The sequence below is a fragment of the Pristiophorus japonicus genome, chromosome 12 (genome assembly GCF_044704955.1).
Source record: "Pristiophorus japonicus isolate sPriJap1 chromosome 12, sPriJap1.hap1, whole genome shotgun sequence".
NCBI lineage: Eukaryota > Metazoa > Chordata > Chondrichthyes > Pristiophoridae > Pristiophorus > Pristiophorus japonicus.
Window position 1 is genome coordinate 202,077,930 of NC_091988.1, and position 21,133 is coordinate 202,099,062.

General features: G+C 44.7%; 1 protein-coding gene across 13 annotated transcripts in view; it reads right to left on the reverse strand.

The window, feature by feature from the left end:
- The window catches only part of LOC139277660 (death-inducer obliterator 1-like), a 177,718-nt gene that overhangs the window by 102,021 nt on the left and 54,564 nt on the right, over positions 1-21,133 (reverse strand). For 6 of the 13 annotated variants that reach the window (XM_070896433.1, XM_070896428.1, XM_070896434.1 and 3 more), the window contains one exon: positions 978-1,224. The exons of 1 other annotated variant lie outside the window; for it this stretch is intronic. In XM_070896433.1, coding sequence (XP_070752534.1) covers positions 978-1,197 — 220 coding nt within the window. In that variant the 5' untranslated portion in view covers positions 1,198-1,224. 6 more of the 13 variants (XM_070896427.1, XM_070896438.1, XM_070896423.1 and 3 more) reach the window with 5 other exon arrangements.

The following is a 21,133-nucleotide window of genomic DNA, read 5'->3' on the forward strand; positions in this document are numbered from 1 at the left end:
TTGCACTGTTTTTTTTTTCCACATATGCCCAGTTCCAACACATGGTGCCTGTTCGGGCAAGGCATCCTGTATTCAAAGATTGGCAGAAAGGGGTCTTGGGGCATCAAGAAACAAAGGATGAATGCAAACACTCAGCGCAGCTGCGCACAGGCCGCAGAGCCAGAATTAAATATTTTCTGCCCATTTTGTTTTCCCTGGCACTTCAGCGGCTGCCTGCTCCTCCAAGGCACGGCAGCCCAGCTCCTCCATGTAAATGCTCCCAGGGCTGGAAATATGGCCAGTGGACAATCTCCAGAGGGGGAAATCCAGAATCTGCCCCTAGTCGGAAAAACTGGGCTATTAAGTCCTGGAATGCTGTGGGTGGTGAGAAATGCTGCAAATCATTCATGAAAATGTTGTCGGGATCTGGAACGCTCCACCGGAAAAGTTGCTGGAAGCCGATTCCATTAAATCATTTTAAACGGGAGTAGACAGGTGCTGGAGGTTGAAGAACATACAGGGTTACCAACAAAAAGCGGGAATGTGGGACTAAGCACGACAGCTCTTTCGAAGAGCCAGTATAGGCACGATGGGCCAAATGGCCTCCTGTGCTGTACGTTTCCATGATTGAAGTATCCTGGTAGGTTATGCGCCCCCAACGAAAAATGAGGTGCTATTTATTAAGATTTAAATGGGAGGCAGCCTCAAGCTAAATTCTGGGAGTTGCAGTGCATAAATTAATTGAACAGAGGGACACTGGTGTATTCTGTAATTTTTATTCACGGACTACTTGCTGAGTGAGGAGATTTTAAAAAAAAAATCAAATCTATTAAATAAAACCAGCTAAATGTCAAGAAACTGAACGCATGCCCTGCTGTAATAGGAACAGAACCCACTCTACAAAATATATTAGTTAATAGCCAGATTAGTTACTAGCCAACTTGGTTAGGTTGGGTCATTCCATACTTTCCTCAATATACAACACAAGTGTAGAATACCTGCAGTTGTGTTTATCTGGCACTGCTCACTACCTTCTGCCTGCAGCTCCAACCTGAATGGTGCACTGGATGATGGCAGCAGTGGATCCTTATCACTCAACATGTTCGATACAGCGTCAGTAGTTTGATACGAATCCGTATTACTGATAAAACCGTTTTCTCCGGGAGGGTTTAAATGATCCTGTGACAGGAATGGACCTACAGATTCTGGAATGTCCATAAATAGATCCACATGATGTTCTGGCTGCTGCAACGAACAAGAAAAGAATATGGTACTGTAACACCGCAGACGCTTTACCATAAATATTAGAAAGCACATGTGCAGAGCAATGCAGTGCTGTACTTCAGTGGAAGCTTTGTTACAGGTTTCAGTCCAATTTCACCACAGCATTCTAAAGATGCATTATCCCTGTTTAGTTCTTCTAAAACAAAACTCCAAAAACTGCTGAAAGTAATTTTAAGCTGTTATATTACTCATGACAGTTTTGACAGAGAGTAATTATTAACCAACTTTTGACAACTCTAACAAGAAATTGAACTGGTCCAATCAATACAAGTATCATACAATCATTTAAAAGACTTGCATTTCTATAGCGCCTTTCATGATCTCAGGACATCCCAAAGCACTTAACAGATAATGAAGTACTTTTGAAGTGTGGTCACCATTGTAATGCAGAATTGGCGACAGCCAATTTGCACACAGCAATCAGCACCAGATTAAAAAAAACTATTTTTTTTAAGTAATATTGGTTGAGACATAAATATCGGCCAGGAGACCGGAGTGAACTCCCTAGATCTTCTCTAAAAGAGTGCCTGAAAGGTTTATAATGGAGAATAATGGTTGAGAAATTAAACAAATACTTTGTGTCTGTCTTCACGGAAGACATAAAAAATCTCCTGGAGAACCAAGGGTCCATCGAGAAATTAATGAAAGTCGATAAATCCCCTGGACCTGATGGCCGACATCCTAGGGTTTTGAAAGAGGTGGCTATAAAGATAGTGGATGCATTGGTTTGTCATCTTCCAAAATTCCATAGATTCTAGAATGGTTCCCGCAGATTGGAAGATAGCAAATGTAACTCCACTATTTAAGAAAGGAGGGAGAGAGAAAATAGGGAACTACAAACCAGTTAGCCTGACATCAATAGTACGGAAAATGCTAGAATCTATTATTAAAGACGTGGTAACAGGGACCTAGAAAAGAATAATAGGCTTTGTGCAGAGCTAACACAGATTTATGAAAAGGGAAATCATGTTTGACAAATCTGTTGAGTTTCTTGAGTTGGTAACTAGCAGGATAACGGGCGAACCAGTGGATGTGGTATTTGGATTTTCAGAAGGCATTCGATAAGGTGCCACACAAGAGGTTAAACAAAATTAGGGCTCATGGGATTTGGAGGTAATATACTAACATGGATTGAAGTTTGGTTAACGGACAGAGAACAGTGATTAGGAATAAACGGTCATTTTCAGGTTGACAAGCTGTAACTTGTGGGGTACCGCAAGGATCGGTGCTTGGGCCCAGCTATTCACAATCTATACCATTGATTTGGATGAGGGGGCTAAATGTAATATATTCGAGTTTGCTAATGATACAAAGCTAGGTGGGAATGTAAATTGAGAGGAGGATGCAAAGAGGCTTCAAGGGTCAGTGTCAGCCGTGGCTCGGGCACACTTGCCCGAGTCAGAAGGTTGTGGGTTCAAATCCCACTCCAGGAACTTGAGCACATAAATCTAGGCTGACATTCCAGTGCAGTGCTGAGGTAGCGCTGCACTGTCGGAGGTGCCATCTTTCGGATGAAACATTAAACCGAGGCCCCGTTTGCTCTCTCACGCGGACGTAAAAGATCTCACAGCATTATTCCAAGGAGCAGGGGAGTTATCCCCAGTGTCCTGGCCAATATTTATCCCTCAAACAACCTAACAAAACCAGATTATCTGGTTGCTGTTACCACATTGCTATTCATGGGAGTTGCTTGTGCGCAAATTGGCTGCCGCGTTTCCCACATTACAACAGTGACTACATTGTACACTCATTGGCTCTAAAGCGCTTTGAGATGTCCGGTGGTTGTGAGAGGCGCTATATAATTGCAAATCTTTATTTTTCTTTCAAGGGGATATAGACAGGCTAAGTGAGTGCACAAGAACATGGCAAATGGAATATAATGTGGAGAAACATGAAGTTATCCACTTCGGGAGGAAAAATAGAAATGCAGAGTATTTTTTTTTAAATGCTGTGATTGGGAAATGTTGGTGTTCTGGGTGTCCTTGTACACGAATCACTGAAAGTTAACGTGTAGGTACAGCAAGGAATTAAGAAAGCAAATGGCCTTTAATTACAAGAGGATTTGAGTACAAGAGTAAAAACTTCTTACTGCAATTACATAGGGCCCTGGTGAGGCCGCAGCTGGAGTATTGGGTACTTGCCATAGAGGGAATGCAACAAAGGTTCACCAGACTGATTCCTGGGATGGGCGGGATTGTTCTATGAGGAGAGATTGGGAAGAATGGGCCTCTATTCTTTGGAGTGAGAGGTGACCTCATTTAAACATACAAAATTCTTACAAGGTTTGACGAGGTAGATGCAGAGAGGGGGTTTCCTCTGGCTGGGGAGTCTAGATCCAGGGGTCACAGTCTCAGAATAAGCCATTTAGGACAAATGAGGAGAAATTTCTTCACTCAAAGGGTGGTGAATCTTTAGAATTCTCTGTCCCAGAGAGCTGTGAAGGCTCAGTTGTTGAGTATATTCAACACAGAGATCGATAGATTTTTGGATATTAAGGGAATCAAGGGATATGGTGATAGTGCAGGAAAGTGGAGTTGAGATAGATCAACCATAATCTTATTGAATGGCAGAGCAGGCTTGAGGGGCCGAATAGTCGACTTCTGCTCCTATTTCTTATGTTCTTATGCCAGTCAGAGTCTTGCTTTAACATCTCATCCGAAAGACGGTGTAAGTACTGCACTGGTTTCAGTCCAAATCTTGTGCTGTCTCTCTGACTCAGCACGAGAGTGGTATCTATCCACTGAGCCACAGCTGTCACCTAGTGTATTTCACCAAGTTTATGAAGCAGAGGATATCAAAGGCTCCAACCTATCCTAAATCACTACAAGGTAGGATCAATCCAGTTATTTTCTAGCCAGCGTTTAAAAAAAAATTCGGTCCTGGGATGTGGGCGTCGCTGGCAAGGCCAGCATTTATTGCGCATCCTAATTGCCCTTGAGAATTGCCCTTCTAATGATTTTATTCTAATGATCATATAACATACCAACCAAGGAAATCCCACAAATGACCAGGTGTTTAGTATAGTATCTACAGAGCAATCCACTGCCAATCCTGAACCATAATCTCTAGTTATACTGTTAGTGGCAATAACTTCACAAACTTAAGGAGCTATCCTCTCGCCAAAACTCCAGAAATTACAGCCTTGTCACTAATTTGACTGGGCAGAAGATTTAGTGAAATGATTGATCTTGTTCTTCATAACGGCACAAGAAAGGACATGTACTTCAAAAGGATATCTGGGTTTGTGACCAATAACCCCAAGGCTTAAAGTGGTTTTAGAACAATATGAATACTCTGAGGCCTGTTGATCATCAGAATTTTATTTCACCAAAAAGAACAAACCACACTATGTTTTGACTCTTCAGGGTATCTACATACGGAGTCAGATATATTGATATAGCTCTGTGGAGTATGCCATCATTTGCCTTCAAATTGTTTGGACGGTCAGCCACACTATCTCCTTTATGGAAAGTCCAATTCTCAGCATCACAAACTCTGTGCAAGATTATGAATTGGGGTGGGGGGAGGGGCGGAGGAGAGAATAAACTTAATGTGCCCACGCTAAGGAGGCCACGTAGGTTTCAGCCAAAATATCTCTTGAAAGAGAAAGGCAAGTAAAGAATAGTTTTGTCGTTCTTAATTGAGTGCTGCAAATGGCTCAGTGAGCTTGACCAGAGAGTAGCTGAGGGATAAGACGACAAACAAGGTCCCATTTGGTGCTGAGGTAGCTGATAGTTGAAGCATCAACAATGGCAGTACAACTGGTTTCAATGCTGTTAAGATTGGGGATAGAAGGGAAAGACAGGGATCCTGATCATGTCATCCCTGCAAAGTCTCCTGGGAGAGCAAGTGTGGACTTAAGAGAGGACAGGACTGGGTTTGCATATGGTGCCCACACAAATACAGGCTATTTGACAAGGGTTCTGGCACTCATGGAACTATGTCCCAAAAATGAGTAAATGCCTTCAGACAAAAAAGGACACAAAATGGGGGACAAAACATTTGCAATTTTTAGACAAATCCGTTCTGTGTATCCTCAGCTGAAAGCTATATAACAATCAGTAAGCAAATTTAGCTCATGTAGGATTCTAATCTACATGCTATTTTTCTTGTTTGCCGTGGATCCTCAACTGTGCTATAAGAATTGATTTATAAAGAATTGCTTTTTCCCTTCATTGTTTTTCTGCCCCAATTTCCTCCTTTCAGCTCCTTTCTTGAAGCCAATGACTCACTGAAGGACACTGATCAATGGTTTTCATGGAAAAATAAACCAAATTGCAAAATTTAATCCCCAAAACGCCAGTAAAATCTCAAGAGTCTCATGCAGAGATTGGACTTCATAAATCACCATAGTTGTTACCCTGAGCATGTGGTGGCAGCCCTCCGGAACAAAATCCAAGTGCTATTCTTTGTGAACCTGCGCAGTGGATGTGGCATTTCTACACATCCAATCTCAGCAAGATGACTGGATTAGGTGCTCTCGCCAATGCTCCTCCAGCCATGACCAGGGAGGTGGAAACTAACCAATGTCACCACCAGGCTGAGGCCAGTTAACTCAACAAAAACTTGGGTCTGAACTTTACATTTTCCTGGACCCTCCGCTATTACCAAGGGCCCTACAAGGACATCTTTGACACCTATCAAAATATTACTGTCTCCATGGTTTGCAGGATTAATGTTTTTTGAATGCGTCTTTGAAAGCAAAAGATCAGATGAAATGCTGCTTGAAAAATATCTGACATTTCAGTCCAATCGGTTTAATTCTCAGATCCTGTAAGCTATCAACACATATTTAAACGTTCATCACGTCAGTCCATGTTATGAATATCCACATTTAGCAGCTTGGTGACGGAAAGTTCCCCAGAAAGATTTGCCCCAATTACACCATATCCGAAGCCAAGTAAAAATATTCTACCTGCCTTGCATTACCTTGCCTACACCAATCTGTGTTTTAGGGTGGTCAGATCCCAGAAATCAGCAGTAATTATTGTAATATATTTCCTTCATGACACTACATCACAGGTGCTCAATTTCTTCAACAACAACAATTTGTATTTATATAGCACCTTGAACGTAGTGAAACGTCCCAAGGCGCTTCACAGAAATATTATGAGATAAAACAATTTGACGCTGAGCCACACAAATAGAAATTAGCACAGGTGACCAAAAAGGTAGGTTTTAAGGAGAGTCTCGAAGGAGGAGAGGTATGGAGGCAGAGAAGCAGTCTGACAATTTAGAGACCATGAAAGTGTCGAGAGAAGTGGTGATGAGGTAGAGCTGGATGTCATCAGTGTACATGTGGAAACTGACACTGTTTCCGGATGATGGTGAAGGTGGCTCAACCATGACTAACAAGGGAAATTAAGGATAGTGTTAAATCCAAGGAAGAGGCATATAAATTGGCCAGAAAAAGCAGCAAACCTGAGGACTGGGAGAATTTTATAATACACCAGAGGAGGTCAAAGGGTTTAATTAGGAGGGGGGAAATAGAGTACGAAGGGAAGCCTTACTGGGAACATAAAAACTGATTGCAAAAGCTTCTATAGATATGTGAAGAGAAAACCATTAGTGAAAACAAGCGTAGGTCCCGTGCAGTCAGATTCAGGTGAATTTATAATGGGGAACAAAGAAATGGCGGACCAGTTAAACAAATACGTCGGTTCTGTCTTCACGAAGGAAGACACAAATAACCTTCAGGAAATACTAGGGGACCGAGGGTCTAGTGAGAAGGGGGAACTGAAGGAAATCCTTATTAGGTGGGAAATTGTGTTAGGGAAATTGATGGGATTGAAGGCCTGTAAATCCCCAGGGCCTGATGGTCTGCATCCCAGAGTACTTAAGGAAGTAGCCCTAGAAATAATGGATGCATTAGTGATCATTTTCCAACAGTCTATCGACTCTGGATCAGTTCCTATGGACCGGAGGGTAGCTAATGTAACACCACTTTTTAAGAAAGGAGGGAGAGAGAAAACGAGTAATTATAGACTGGTTAGCCTGACATCGGTAGTGGGGAAAATGTTGGAATCAATGACTAAAGATAAAATAGCAGCACATTTGGAAAGCAGTGACGGGATCGGTCCAAGTCAGCATGGATTTATGAAAGGGAAATCCTGCTTAACAAATCTTCTAGAATTTTTTTGAGGATGTAACTGGTAGAGTGGACAAGGGGGAACCAGTGGATGTGGTGTATTTGGACTTTCAAAAGGCTTTTGACAAGATCCCACTCAAGAGATTGGTGTACAAAATTAAAGCACATGGTATTGGGGGTAGTGTACTGACGGGGATAGAGAACTGGTTGGCAGACAGGAAGCAGAGTCAGGTTAAACGGGTCCTTTTCAGAATGGCAGGCAGTGACTATGAGGTGCCGCAGGGCTCAGTGCTGGGACCCCAGCTATTTACAATATACATTAATGATTTGGATGAGGGAATTGAGTGTAATATCTCCCAAGTTTGCAGATGACACTAAGCTGGGTGGCAGTGTGAGCTGTGAGGAGGACGCTAAAAGGCTGCAGGGTGACTTGGACAGGTTAGGTGAGTGGGCAAACGCATGGCAGATGCAGTATAATGTGGATAAATGTGAGGTTATCCACTTTGCTGGCAAAAACACGGAAGGCAGAATATTAACTGAATGACGGCAGATTAGGAAAAGGGGAGGTGCAACGAGACCTGGGTGTCATGGTACATCAGTCATTGAAAGTTGGCATGCAGGTACAGCAGGCGGTGAAGACGACAAATGGTATGTTGGCCTTCACATCTAGGGGATTTGAGTATAGGAGCAGGGAGGTCTTACTGCAGTCGCACAGGGCCTTAGTGAGGCCTCACCTGGAATATTGTGTTCAGTTTTGGTCTCCTAATCTGAGGAAGGACATACTTGCTATTGAAGGAGTGCAGTGAATGTTCACCAGACTGATTCCAGGGATGGCTGGACTAACATATGAGGGGAGACTGGATTGACTGGGCCTGTATTCACTGGAGTTTAGAAGGATGAGAGGGGATCTCATAGAAACAAACAAAATTCTGATGGAGTGGAGAGGTTAGATGCAGGAAGAATGTTCCCGATGTTGGGGAAGTCCAGAACCAAGGGACATAATCTAAGGATAAGGGTTAAGCCAGTTAGGACTGAGATGAGGAGAAACTTCTTCACTCAGAGTTGTTAACCTGTGGAATTCCCTGCCGCAGAGAGCTGTTGATGCCAGTTCATTGGATATATTCAAGATGGAGTTAGATATGGCCCTTACGGCTAAAGGGGTCAAGGGGTATGGAGAGAAAGCAGGAAAAGGGTACTGAGGTGAATGATCAGCCATGATCTTATTGAATGGTGGTGCAGTTTCGAATGGCCAAATGGCCTACTCCTGCACCTATTTTCTATGTTTCTATGTCGCCAAGGGGCAACATGTAGATGAGAAATAGGAGGGGGCCAAGGATAAATCCTTGGGGAACACCATCTTCAACAACTCCGCTTCTTGAGCATAGTGGAACATTTGGACCCTAGAAATCAGCTCCGAGGAAACTAACAAAACTATTCAAGGCACAAATTTTGCAACTGCGGCCCAGCACCCCATTAACACTCTGATTTGGGCTCCACTTTAATATTCTATGCATACTACACAAATTGAAGTTCTTATGGTTCCGAGTAAGGTTTACATTGAAGCTTTGGGATTTTTGGGATCCTTAACTTCTTTGGCTCTGTCTGTGTCCCCCCCCATTCAATGTTTATGTTCTTATTTCCACAAACTATTGCTGACAAGTGTTTTGAAGCCCTTGCGAAAACAATTTTTTTTAATAAATGGAAGAGATTTTCAACAAGATGCTCTCAGTATTTCCAGAATTTCTCCAGTTTACTATTAATCATTGGGGATTTTTAAATTCCTGTTTATACTATTAATTTGATGTCACCTTAAATCAACAAAGGAAAAAGTGATTTGAAATTCAGCAACAGTCAAATAGAACTTTATCACATACCTAGTTTATGCTAAAATTTATAATGCAGTGATCACGCCTGTGGAACAAATATGGAACAGCTAGCCAGACTAGCTGTACTGGTATTATCTGTTTTACGCATATAAGATTCAGAAATGTATCCAATAATTTGAATTAAACAACTGAATTAAATAAATTGGGAAGTTAGTGGTTAAAAACTTTAAATTACAGATAATGTGAATTAAACAACTTTGAATTAAGAGTAGATTGTATGTACATTAACGTTTGGAGAGAAAAAAGCTGCAAAGTTAGGCAATACAATGCACATAGTACGGAAGTAGCAATCAGGAAACGGTACTATAATGCTCTCAGCACATTAAATTATTCATAAATTTTGATTATTTTACAGAATTAGATAGGGACAGACAAACCTTTTGTGCTCTTGTGAAAACGACACATTGGCCCTTAAAACACCATGGAATCACGAACAGTAAAGAATATTTATCTACTTGCCATACTTGGCTAATGGGGAATCCAGATGGCATCTGCCACTCTTCAAGATTTAGTTCGGAACCTGGAATGTTAGGTCCTTCAGTGAAACAGCCGTGAACTTTTTGACGTGGAAGCAAGTCATCCTCGATTCGAGGGACTGCCTATGATGATAATAAATTTAAAAGCACAATCGTCAATGGGCCTGTAATCTGAACGCTCGTTCACAAGACACAAGGATGTGTACTTTAAACTTTAATGCACTTGCCAGTAAATTGAAAAGCAAAATGGGTAAGTGTGTTTTGATCATGGTGTGTGCTTTATTTACTTCCTTGGTTACTAGGACAGGGCCAGACTTGGAGGGAGAGTGGCTCATCCCACAGCACCAGTCCTGCTACACATTTCCAGTTCCAAGCCAGTGTCATATTGTGCAATCAACTGAAGCTACACATTCGAAGAAGATTGCCGCAACCTACACGATGACTTCCAAAGCAAAATTAACTAGAAATAAAAAATATAGTAATGAAAACGGCAGTGAAACTAGCTGATTAGCAGCTTAATCATCTTACAATTAGGAAGTAGGCATGCATGTAATTTAGGATTCATTTAATGTTCATTTCATGAACAAAAGCAGCCAACTACCAAACACTGAATTTAACCTTCAGCACTTGCAAATCCAGTGGTTTCTGTTTACCTACTCTGCCTGTGCACCAAATACTTACCGCTGAATGAACACATTCGATCGGATATCCGCTTCAAATTTACTTTCTCATTTCCTTTTATGCCATCTGGCACTACTTTCCCGGTTTATTTTAAAATCATAATCTGGGTTTATTTATTTAATTTTAAAATTTATACAATTCAAATAAATTCTCCAACCTTATGCCACCTTAATTCTGGACTCTATAACCCAAGTTTTCTGCATAACGCAGCCCTTTCACATTTGGTTATCAATCCTGACGTACTCTCGATCCTTCACATCTTTTTGTGGCACGGAGACCAAAATTGAACAGAAGCATGCTCTACACTCTAGCATTCCACTTGCTCTTTCAGTTACGTTGCCGTATTGTCTGGACAGTGAACATCACCAGTACCTATAAAAATTCCTCCATAGAGAGGCAATACACAACAAATTTCCTCCGCAGGGAACTTCAGTGAATTGCAAAATATTGAACAACAACAGGATCAATCCCAGGTATAAAGGTGATGAGTTATGTAAGAAAATTAGAGAATCTTTGTTTGTTATAAGCCGATTACTCTTAGGTTCTTTTCCATCATGGGATTTAATTCCATTCATTGTACATCTTATGACAAATAATTTTTTGCCTTATGCATTACATTTAAAATATAAAATGTAATTTGCCATTTTTCTGCCCAATTGCATTAGCAGTTAAAATCTTTTGGTCTCTATTGCTCTCCCATTTTCTACATTTCAACAGTGGTTGTGAAACACATTCGGATGTCCAGAAGGCAAGTCTTTTCTTTTTTCATATTGGCATAAATTTGCTTGTGCCATTCAGGTCATTCATGTAGATTAGAAAAAGTCCAAACATTCAGCCCGAGGGACTCCATACAACACTTGCCCTCTCTCCCCAAGCTGACACCGCCCCTCACGTACTCAGTTACTTAGCTTTTAAAAAAATAATTTCTTTAATCTGTCTCATGCAGGCTTGGATTAACAATGGCAGTTTGAAACTGGAGTTTAAAAAAAGCCTGCAATAAAAACCCAGCTGGTTCACTAATGACCAATATGGACGGAAACCTGCCATCCTTACCCAGTACAGGTAGAACGTCCGAAATCCAGAGTTCTAAAAACCGCAATTTTTCCAAAACCGGACATTGTGCAGATTGCAAGAGTCGTTGTCCAGAATCCGGAAATATTTCCCGAAAACTGGACTTTTAAACTGAACATACCTTGAAGTATGAATCCAAAAAAATATGCAGCCCGGCGTGGCCTCGAGGTTGCCGGATTCGGGCCATCGGATGTAATGCTCCAAAATCTGGAAATTCACGAAAGTTGGCCCAAGGCTTTCCGGATTCGGGACGCCGGATTTCTTCTCCGAAATCCAGAAATACCCAAAAACCGGAATGGCCTTGGCCCCAAGGTTTCCGGTTTCGGGACGGTTATACCTGCATTGCCAATATGTGATTCTGATCCTACACAAATGTCTTTTGACTCTTAACTGTTCTCTGAAGTGGCCGAGCCAGCCATTCAGTTCAATCAAAAACTGCTACCTGGCAATTCAATACAAAGGCCCACCACTCCCTTCTCGGGGCAATAAATGCCGGCCAAGCCAGCAGCATCCACATGCCGAGAATGAATAAAGGAACAAACATTTCACGTGGGACTGTGTGAAAACATGTCTCAAAGTCCACACAAGTTAAATCGCATCTAATAATTTAAAAACCAAGAAGGTTTTCAGGTATAATATTTTCCTTCTAAATTCATGCTATCTTTTTAAGTTACTGCAGCTTGCAGAACTTGTCAAGTGCCTTTGCCAAGCTGAATTCAAAATCATCTATAATACAGGAATTCAATGATCATGAATATTTCTAGAAAATATCAATCCAGTACATTTCAAATGTATTAATCATGACTCTTTTTTTTTAAAGTTCTAACTTCCTTGAACAACTCAGTTATAATAGTGGACGAACATTTTAGTAGTATGAGTAACACTCATCTCCAAGGCCCTCCCTGGACTTCTGATATCCCGGATACGGATCCTTTTCCATGCACAGCTTGTTTTCCTTATTTATTCCCACTTTCATTAACCGATTTTTAACGGTTACATACATCTGCACATCCAAATTATCTTTTTACAAGCATCCCATTTTCCCTCAATTGAGATGTTGCTCAGTAATATTTCCCAGTTCATTTCTTCTGGCTCATCCCTCATTCCTTTCAAGTTCTCTTTCGAAGTTCCTATTCTATCCTAGTCCTTATTGCTGATTACCAGATAATTTTAAATGTAATCATACAAGCACATCTTGAAGGAAGGATACAATTCTGGATTTGACGGAGTAACGATGCAGACCCAGATAGTTCCGCACAGGTAGAGCATGGGAATTAGAGTCCATAACCCAATTAGGTTTGCATTGAAACTAGATAAAGACAGAGTCCAAGAAAAGGGTATTCAACTGGAAATTAGCCAATTTCACCAAGATGAAAAGGTACCTAACCCAAATTAGATGATCAGCTATTTTTCCATCCAAACAGTGGAGAGATATTTAAATAAGAGATGGGTTGGGTAGAGGTAAAATACATTCGGTTGAAAAATAATCAATGGCATTACATCAAAATTAGATTAAATAAGGGAACACATTATAAATCTAAGGGGTTAATCAAAAAGAAAGCTACGGTAAATATAAAATATGTAGCAAGGAAGCAAAAAGAAATGAGGTCAATATAAAGGGAAGCAGCATGGGCTTTTTACAATGCTAGTTAACTTCCCACAGTGGTGCACACTAACTCCAATGCACAGGTCATGCCGATTAGAAGGTGGTGATTTAAATGGTCTCAGGTTTTGGAGGCGGGGGGGGGGGGGGGGGGGGGGGGGGGGGAAAGCAGAGCGATCACCAATGAAGAGCGCCATGGCATATTGGGCCACGGTCGTCTACTTCACAGTGTGAGGGTAGAGGTACACAAGGACATGGAGAGCGAGAGCTCAACAGTGGTATGGATGTGTTTGGAGCACGGAAAAAGCAAAGCCCAGGTGTGTGCACATGGGGTTTGGGGGGGGGGGGGGGGCGGGTGAATATGAGTCTGTCATCAGTATGGGAGGGGGAAGAAAAGACAGAGTGTTTCTTTGTGGTGGTGTGTGGGGGCGGGAGATATCTATGTCCTCAGTGCACAGTGTGTGGAAGGTGCAGGGCACTGCTTAGAGACAAAGGGGTACTCAGGAGTGCGGGTACAGCAGACAGCCATAGTAGAAAAAAATTGCTGTAGTTTCTATCAAAAGTAAAAGTAAAATCCAAAAAGAATGTGGAAGAACCATTAATGGAGGTATAAATTTAAAAGTTAATGGGCCAAAAGTAGATGATCAAATGTGGATAGTATATATGCCTAAATACTGAAGGAGGTTGGGGATAGTATATGCGCCTAAATACTGAAGGAGATTGGGGATTGTGTATATGGCTAAATACTGAAGGAGGTTGGGGATAGTGTATATGCCTAAATACTGAAAGAGGTTGGGAATAGTATATGCGCCTAAATACTGGAGGAGAGGGACAAGCTCATTATAAATTTCCAACAACTAGAATTGCCAAAAGGACCAGAGGGTAACAAATGCTTCCCACTTGTTCAAAAGATGGGAAAGGAAGAATAAGCTAGGACATCATAAACCAATTATTCCTATAGTTATGGGTAAACTTCTATAGTCCAGACTTCCAGACAGAATGAAATTAGTGAACACTTAGAAATACATGAGCTAATTAGGGACGGTCAGCATGGATTTGCAATGGGGAGCAAATGCTTGACAAATTTCATTTTTTGAAGAAATCAGAGTCCAGATAAAGTAATGTGATAGATATGCCCCATATGGATTTAGAGGTTTTTTTAAATCCACATTAAGATACTTATGAAAAGTTAGACAAGTTATTAATGGGGATACTGGTTGCACCCCTGCTGGAGTAGTGTGTCCAATTCTGGGCACCATATTTTTGGAAGGCATCAAGGCAGAGCAGATACTAGAATGGTACCAAGGATGAAATACTTCAGTTACGTGCAGAGAATCTGGGGTTGTTCTCCTTAGACCAGAGAAGGTTCAGAGAAAATTTGATAGGTGTTCAAAATTTTGGTGTTTTGATAAGAGTGAATAAGGAGAAATTGTTTCCAGTGCCAGAAGGGTTGATAACCAGAGGGCACAGATTTAAGGTGATTGGCAAAAGAACCAGAAGCAAAAGGAAAAAAATATTTTAAGCAGCGAGGTGTGATGATCAGGAATCCACTGTCTTAAAGGAAATGAAGCAGATTCAGTAGCAACTTTCAAAAGGGATTTGGATAAATACTTGAAAGGGGGTTGGAGAAGGAGCAGGGAAGTGGGATTAATTGGATAGCTCATTCAGAGTCAGAATAGACATGATGGGCTGAATGGCTTCCTCGTGTGTTGTAGCATTCTATGTGCCCAAGTTTCGGCCTCAGCTGCTCCTGATTTTTTGGCGCAAATGGTGTAGAACGGAGTAGCTTAGAAATTCAAATTCTCGGCATTTAGTTTGCTCCAGTTCTAGTCAGTTAGAACAGTTTCACTTTGGAACAGAATTTTTTTTTCAAGGGGGCGTGTCCAGCCACTTACGCCCGTTTTCAAAGTTTCGGCAGTGAAAACTTACTCCAAACTAACTTAGAATGGAGTAAGTGAAGATTTTTGTACGCTCGCAAAAACCTTGTCTACACTTTAGAAAATCAGGCGTAGGTTCCAAATCAGGCGTAGGGAATTGGGGGGGGGGGGTTTAAAAGGGAAGTTTACAAACATTAAACACTTCAGTTTTACAAATAAAGAGCCATCATCAATAATAAATGATAAAACATCAATAAATCAACCAAAAAAAATTAATAAATAATTTTTTTTTTAAATCAATAAATAAAACATTTTCTACTTACCGACTGCAGCACCGGGAGCCCTCCAACAGCATGCTAGGATACATCCCCCCACACCCCCCAGTGTGTCTCTATCTCTCTGTCTGTGTCTCTCACTCTCTGTCTGTCAGTGTCTGTTTTTCTGACAGCGACGGGAGGGGGAGGAGGAGAAGGGGGGGTGGAGATGGAGGAGGGGGAGGAGGAGAAGGGGGGGTGGAGAAGGAGGAGGAGGAGGAGGAGGAGGAGAAGGGGGGGTGGAGATAGAGGAGGAGGAGGAGGAGGAGGAGAAGGGGGGGTGGAGATGGAGGAGGAGGAGGAGGAGGAGGAGAAGGGGGGGTGGAGATGGAGGAGGAGGAGGAGGAGGAGAAGGGGGGGTGGAGATGGAGGAGGAGGAGGAGGAGGAGAAGGGGGGGTGGAGATGGAGGAGGAGGAGGAGGAGAAGGGGGGGTGGAGATGGAGGAGGGGGAGGAGGAGAAGGGGGGGTGGAGAAGGAGGAGGAGGAGGAGGAGGAGAAGGGGGGGTGGAGATGGAGGAGGAGGAGGAGGAGGAGAAGGGGGGGTGGAGATGGAGGAGGAGGAGGAGGAGGAGAAGGGGGGTGGAGATGGAGGAGGAGGAGAAGGGGGGGTGGAGATGGAGGAGGAGGAGGAGGAGGAGAAGGGGGGGTGGAGATGGAGGAGGAGGAGGAGGAGGAGAAGGGGGGTGGGGAGAGGAGGAGGAGGAGAAGGGGGGTGGGGAGAGGAGGAGGAGGAGAAGGGGGGGTGGGGAGAGCAGGAGGAGGAGAAGGGGGGTGGGGAGAGGAGGAGGAGGAGGAGGAGGAGAAGTGGGGAGAGGAGGAGGAGGAGAAGGGGGGGTGGGGAGAGGAGGAGGAGGAGAAGGGGGGGTGGGGAGAGGAGGAGGAGGAGAAGGGGGGGTGGGGGGAGGAGGAGGAGGAGAAGGGGGGGGTGGGGGGAGGAGGAGGAGAAGGGTGGGAGGAGGAGGAGAAGGGTGGGAGGAGGAGGAGAAGGGGGGGTGGGGAGGAGAAGGGGGGGTGGGGAGGAGAAGGGGGGGTGGGGAGGAGAAGGGGGGGTGGGGAGGAGAAGGGGGGGTGGGGAGGAGAAGGGGGGGGCGGGGAGGAGAAGGGGGGGGCGGGGAGGAGAAGGGGGGGGCGGGGAGGAGAAGGGGGGGCGGGGAGGAGAAGGGGGGGGCGGGGAGGAGAAGGGGGGGCGGGGAGGAGAAGGGGGGGGCGGGGAGGAGAAGGGGGGGCGGGGAGGAGAAGGGGGGGCGGGGAGGAGAAGGGGGGGCGGGGAGGAGAAGGGGGGGCGGGGAGGAGAAGGGGGGGCGGGGAGGAGAAGGGGGGGCGGGGAGGAGAAGGGGGGGCGGGGAGGAGAAGGGGGGGCGGGGAGGAGAAGGGGGGGCGGGGAGGAGAAGGGGGGGCGGGGAGGAGAAGGGGGGGCGGGGAGGAGAAGGGGGGGGCGGGGAGGAGAAGGGGGGGGCGGGGAGGAGAAGGGGGGGCGGGGAGGAGAAGGGGGGCGGGGAGGAGAAGGGGGGGCGGGGAGGAGAAGGGGGGGCGGGGAGGAGAAGGGGGGGCGGGGAGGAGAAGGGGGGGCGGGGAGGAGAAGGGGGGGCGGGGAGGAGAAGGGGGGGCGGGGAGGAGAAGGGGGGGCGGGGAGGAGAAGGGGGGGCGGGGAGGAGAAGGGGGGGCGGGGAGGAGAAGGGGGGGCGGGGAGGAGAAGGGGGGGCGGGGAGGAGAAGGGGGGGCGGGGAGGAGAAGGGGGGGGCGGGGAGGAGAAGGGGGGGCGGGGAGGAGAAGGGGGGGGTGGGGAGGAGAAGGGGGGGGGGGGGTGGGGAGGAGATGGGGGGGGGGGGGTGGGGAGGAGATGGGGGGGGGGGGTGGGGAAAGAGGCTGAACGGGCCGGATCCAAGACTTCGGGCAGGGCCCGTCCCCAGCACCAGATTTACAGGTAGGTGGCGTTGGGTTGGGTCGTGTCCGGGGTGGCGGTCGGGAGCACAGGTCGGGGCAGAGGGGGAGGGAGGATGGAGGTCGGGCTGGTTCAGGTTGGGGGGGGGGGGGGGGGGGGCGAGCGCGGGTCGGTTCGTGTCGGGGGCTTGGGGGAGGGAGGTCAGGTCAGGTCCGGGGGATGGTGTCAGTTCGGTTCAGGTCGGGGGGAGGGAGAGGGAGGTCAGGTCGGGTGGGGGGGGGGGAAACATGGGTCAGGTCGGGAGGAAGCAGGAGCTGGCCGTGGGAGGAGCCTTATGCACGCAGCCCCAGTGAGGCCATTGGGCCAGGGGCTGCGTGCTTCGGGTCCCTCCCACACTGTTTTCAGCGCAGGGACCTAGCTCCGCCCCGCCGAGGGCCAGAGGACCTGCAGGGAGCCGGAGAATCTGGAAGTTTTTTTTAGGCGCACTTTGTGGCGCGAAAAACGGGTGTCCAGGTCGCGGCTGCGCCGTTCTAGGCACGGCCCGAAACTTGGGCCCAATAATTCTATAGCTAGGTTTAGCTGGGGACAAAGAGCAACACAGATAAATGTGTTTCACCCAAAGAATGGCGGATGTGTGTGGTGGTGTGACCTCATTTACTTTCCATTTGTGCAAATAATTCGGACATTGGTACAAGAGGAATGACATCAAAATTTGTGATAATGCCAAAGTGGGTGCCTTGGCAAACTGAAGAAAATGTCGGGAGATGGCAGATACAGTCCAATACAAAGAAGTGTTCATGTACATTCATGTGGGGTGGGGGTGGAACAGTGAAAAGAAGGATACCCTGACATCAGTAGTGGGGGAAAATGTTGGAATCAATCATTAAGGATGAAATAGCAACACATTTGGAAAGCAGTCTCAGGATCGGTCCAAGTCAGCATGGATTTATGAAAGGGAAATCATGCTTGACGAATTGTCTGGAATTTTTTGAGGATGTAACTAGCAGAGTGGACAAAGGAGAACCAGCGGATGTGGTGTATTTGGACTTTCAAAAGGCTTTTGACAAGGTCCCACACAAGAGATTGGTGCGCAAAATCAAAGCACATGGTATTGGGGGTAATGTACTAATGTGGAAAGAGAACTGGTTGGCAGACAGGAAGCAGAGAGTCGAGATAAACGGGTCCTTTTCAGAATGGCAGGCAGTGACTAGTGAGGTGCCGCAGGGCTCAGTGCTGGGACCCCAGCTCTTTACAATATACATTAACGATTTAGATGAAGGAATTGAGTGTAATATCGCCAAGTTTGCAGACGACACTGAACTGGGTGGCGGTGTGAGCTGTGAGGAGGACGCTAAGAGGCTGCAGGGTGACTTGGACAGGTTAGGCGAGTGGGAAAATGCATGGCAGATGCAGTATAAATTGAATAAATGTGAGGTTATTCACTTTGGGGGCTTTTTTCGTTGGAATCTAAGAAGTTTTCAATGAATGAATGGTTTACGAGCGGGTAAAGTGTGAAAAATGATTTCCATTAATTGGCAAATCAGTATCAAAGAGCAAAGACTCAAACATCACTAGAAGAACGAAGGTGGGAGGTTTTTTGGACTATTGGAACTTGGAGAGCTTTAGCACACGTGGCAATTGAGGCAGAGACAATCGCATAATTTAAAAGGGAAATGTGTAACTAACTAAAAGGTAATAAAAGAAAGGCACAGGAAATTGTCAGGGAATCAGGATCTGAGTAAGTAGCATCAGTTAAAGATCTCTTAACAATAGCTAGATGTTGAGCGACCTCTTTCTATTCTGTCATTTCAGTGATTCTGTCTCATGGCATTCATGAGGCTGACGTTACAATATTGTGAGGGGAAGTGAGATGGGAGTGACATACATCTCCACTGAAAGAATTTGGAATAGCTTTGGAAGAGATTTCCCTGGAGACAGTGCTGCTGGGAACTTTTTTAAAACCTACTGCTGGTAAATCAATAGTAGTAGGAGCGAGAGAAATAAAAATTATCCAGTGTGTTTATATAATTTATCAGTTGTAATTCCAGTTAATGTCCATCGGTATTATATATTGACATTATAAAAGACAGACTTGCATTTCTATAGCACCTTTCACAACCATCGGAGGCACCAAAGCGCCAATGAAATACTTTTTTGAAGTGTAGTCACTGTTGTAATGTAGGAAATGTGACAGCAATTTGCGCACAGCAAGCTCCCACAAACAGCAATGTGATAATGACCCGATAATCTGTTTTAGGGATGTTGATTGAGGAACACCAGGGATATCTCCCCACGCTCTTCTTCGCAATAGTGCCATGGGATAATTTAAAACCAGGAACTTCGGCTTCACAGACAAGACAGCTTTAAGATAATAGCCTAGGGTGTAGCTGAAAGGCGGGGGTCATGTCAGCATTGCAATAAACTGGAGCGGGTATATCTTAATGTACCTCAGATGCCAAACATTTTGCCTCAATGACATCATCGGCAGTCCCTCGAAATCAAGGAAGACTTGCTTCCATTCTAAGCGCAAGTTCTTAGATGACCGAACAGTCCAATACGAGAATTACAGCCTCTGTCACAGGTGGGATAGACAGTGGTTGAGGGAAAGGGTGGGTGGGACTGGTTTGCTGCACGCTCCTTCTGCTGTCTTAATGAACAGAAGAGCAAACAAGCATTTTATATTGCAGCTTTCATACCCTCAGGGTGTCCCAAAGTTCCTCACAGCTAATGAATTACTTATGTAGGTAAATGTAGCAACTACTTTGTTGTTAGGACCCTGCTGTGCACAATGACTTGAATGACCAGTTCATCTTTTTTTTAGTGATGTTGTCTGTGCTATAACTGTGGACCAGTACACGTGCCCTGGTTTAACACTCCTCGGAGAGACAACACCTCCAGGTTCCACCTCATTTAATGTGAACCAGATCAGTTTCCCAAAAGATTCAAAGTTGATAAATATTATATGTTAGATTACTGCAAATAAAAGTTGAACTGCTTTTTGATATTTTGCCAAGTGCCACGTGTGTTCAAAGATCATGGGATCAAGCTCCACTGCGGGAGATGGGAGCTGGAGACAGAACCCATGCCGTTAAATGCAATCTCAGTAAAATCACAGCATTTAGTTGATTTTCAAAATACTGTTGACAGTGTCTATTTCATTCACTTCTCTCATTACGGTCACTCAGACTTCGAAAACAAGCCAAAACACAATGTGCCAGGCAACCCGGCTGAAAAATGACAACATAGCCCACAGGGCGAATCAGGATCCAATCAGGATAAAACCAGTCTACGCCATCAGTGCTACTCAATAGTCTCAATTGTTGCTGTAATGCACTTGCACATTTGTTAATTCAACCTTTGTATCGCTAACATCTCGAAGACACAAATTTCTGTCACTGTAGTGAGGCACCTATCTTTTCTTTCCTACCTCTCAGCAAGAGGTGAGATTCAGTGGCCTTGCAAAGTGCAGCCGTAAAGAAAATCCCTTGTTCACTAATGCAGTGCAGAAGCCACTTTCCCATTTCCATCTTTACAGCCTTAAGGACACCATTCAACTCGAGACTATTGTGAACATTTATTAAAATGTGCAGAAATCCAGATTGTTGTTTCTTCCCTCTTCCAGAAACAGTACTCCTTTGTTTACCATCCCCAATCCATTGCCACTCCACTGCAGTATCAACAGCTTTCAAAATATGCCCAAGAAATTATAGGACACAGATTAAAAAGTGAACTACACTACTGTGCATCCGACAAACACACAAAAGACACAAACACAGGTTATGGTTAGGAATAGACAATACAGACACAAGAAATGTAACATATTACCACAACAGTAACTGGGCTGTCGATTTACCCGAAATGTGTAAATTGTTTCTGTGACAAGATGGGGAAAATTCTGTATTTTATTTTATGCAGTTCTGAAATAACTGGAGATAAAATTATGTTTCCTTACAAATACACAAAATGAAGGGTGGAGACAAACTTCCCAAAG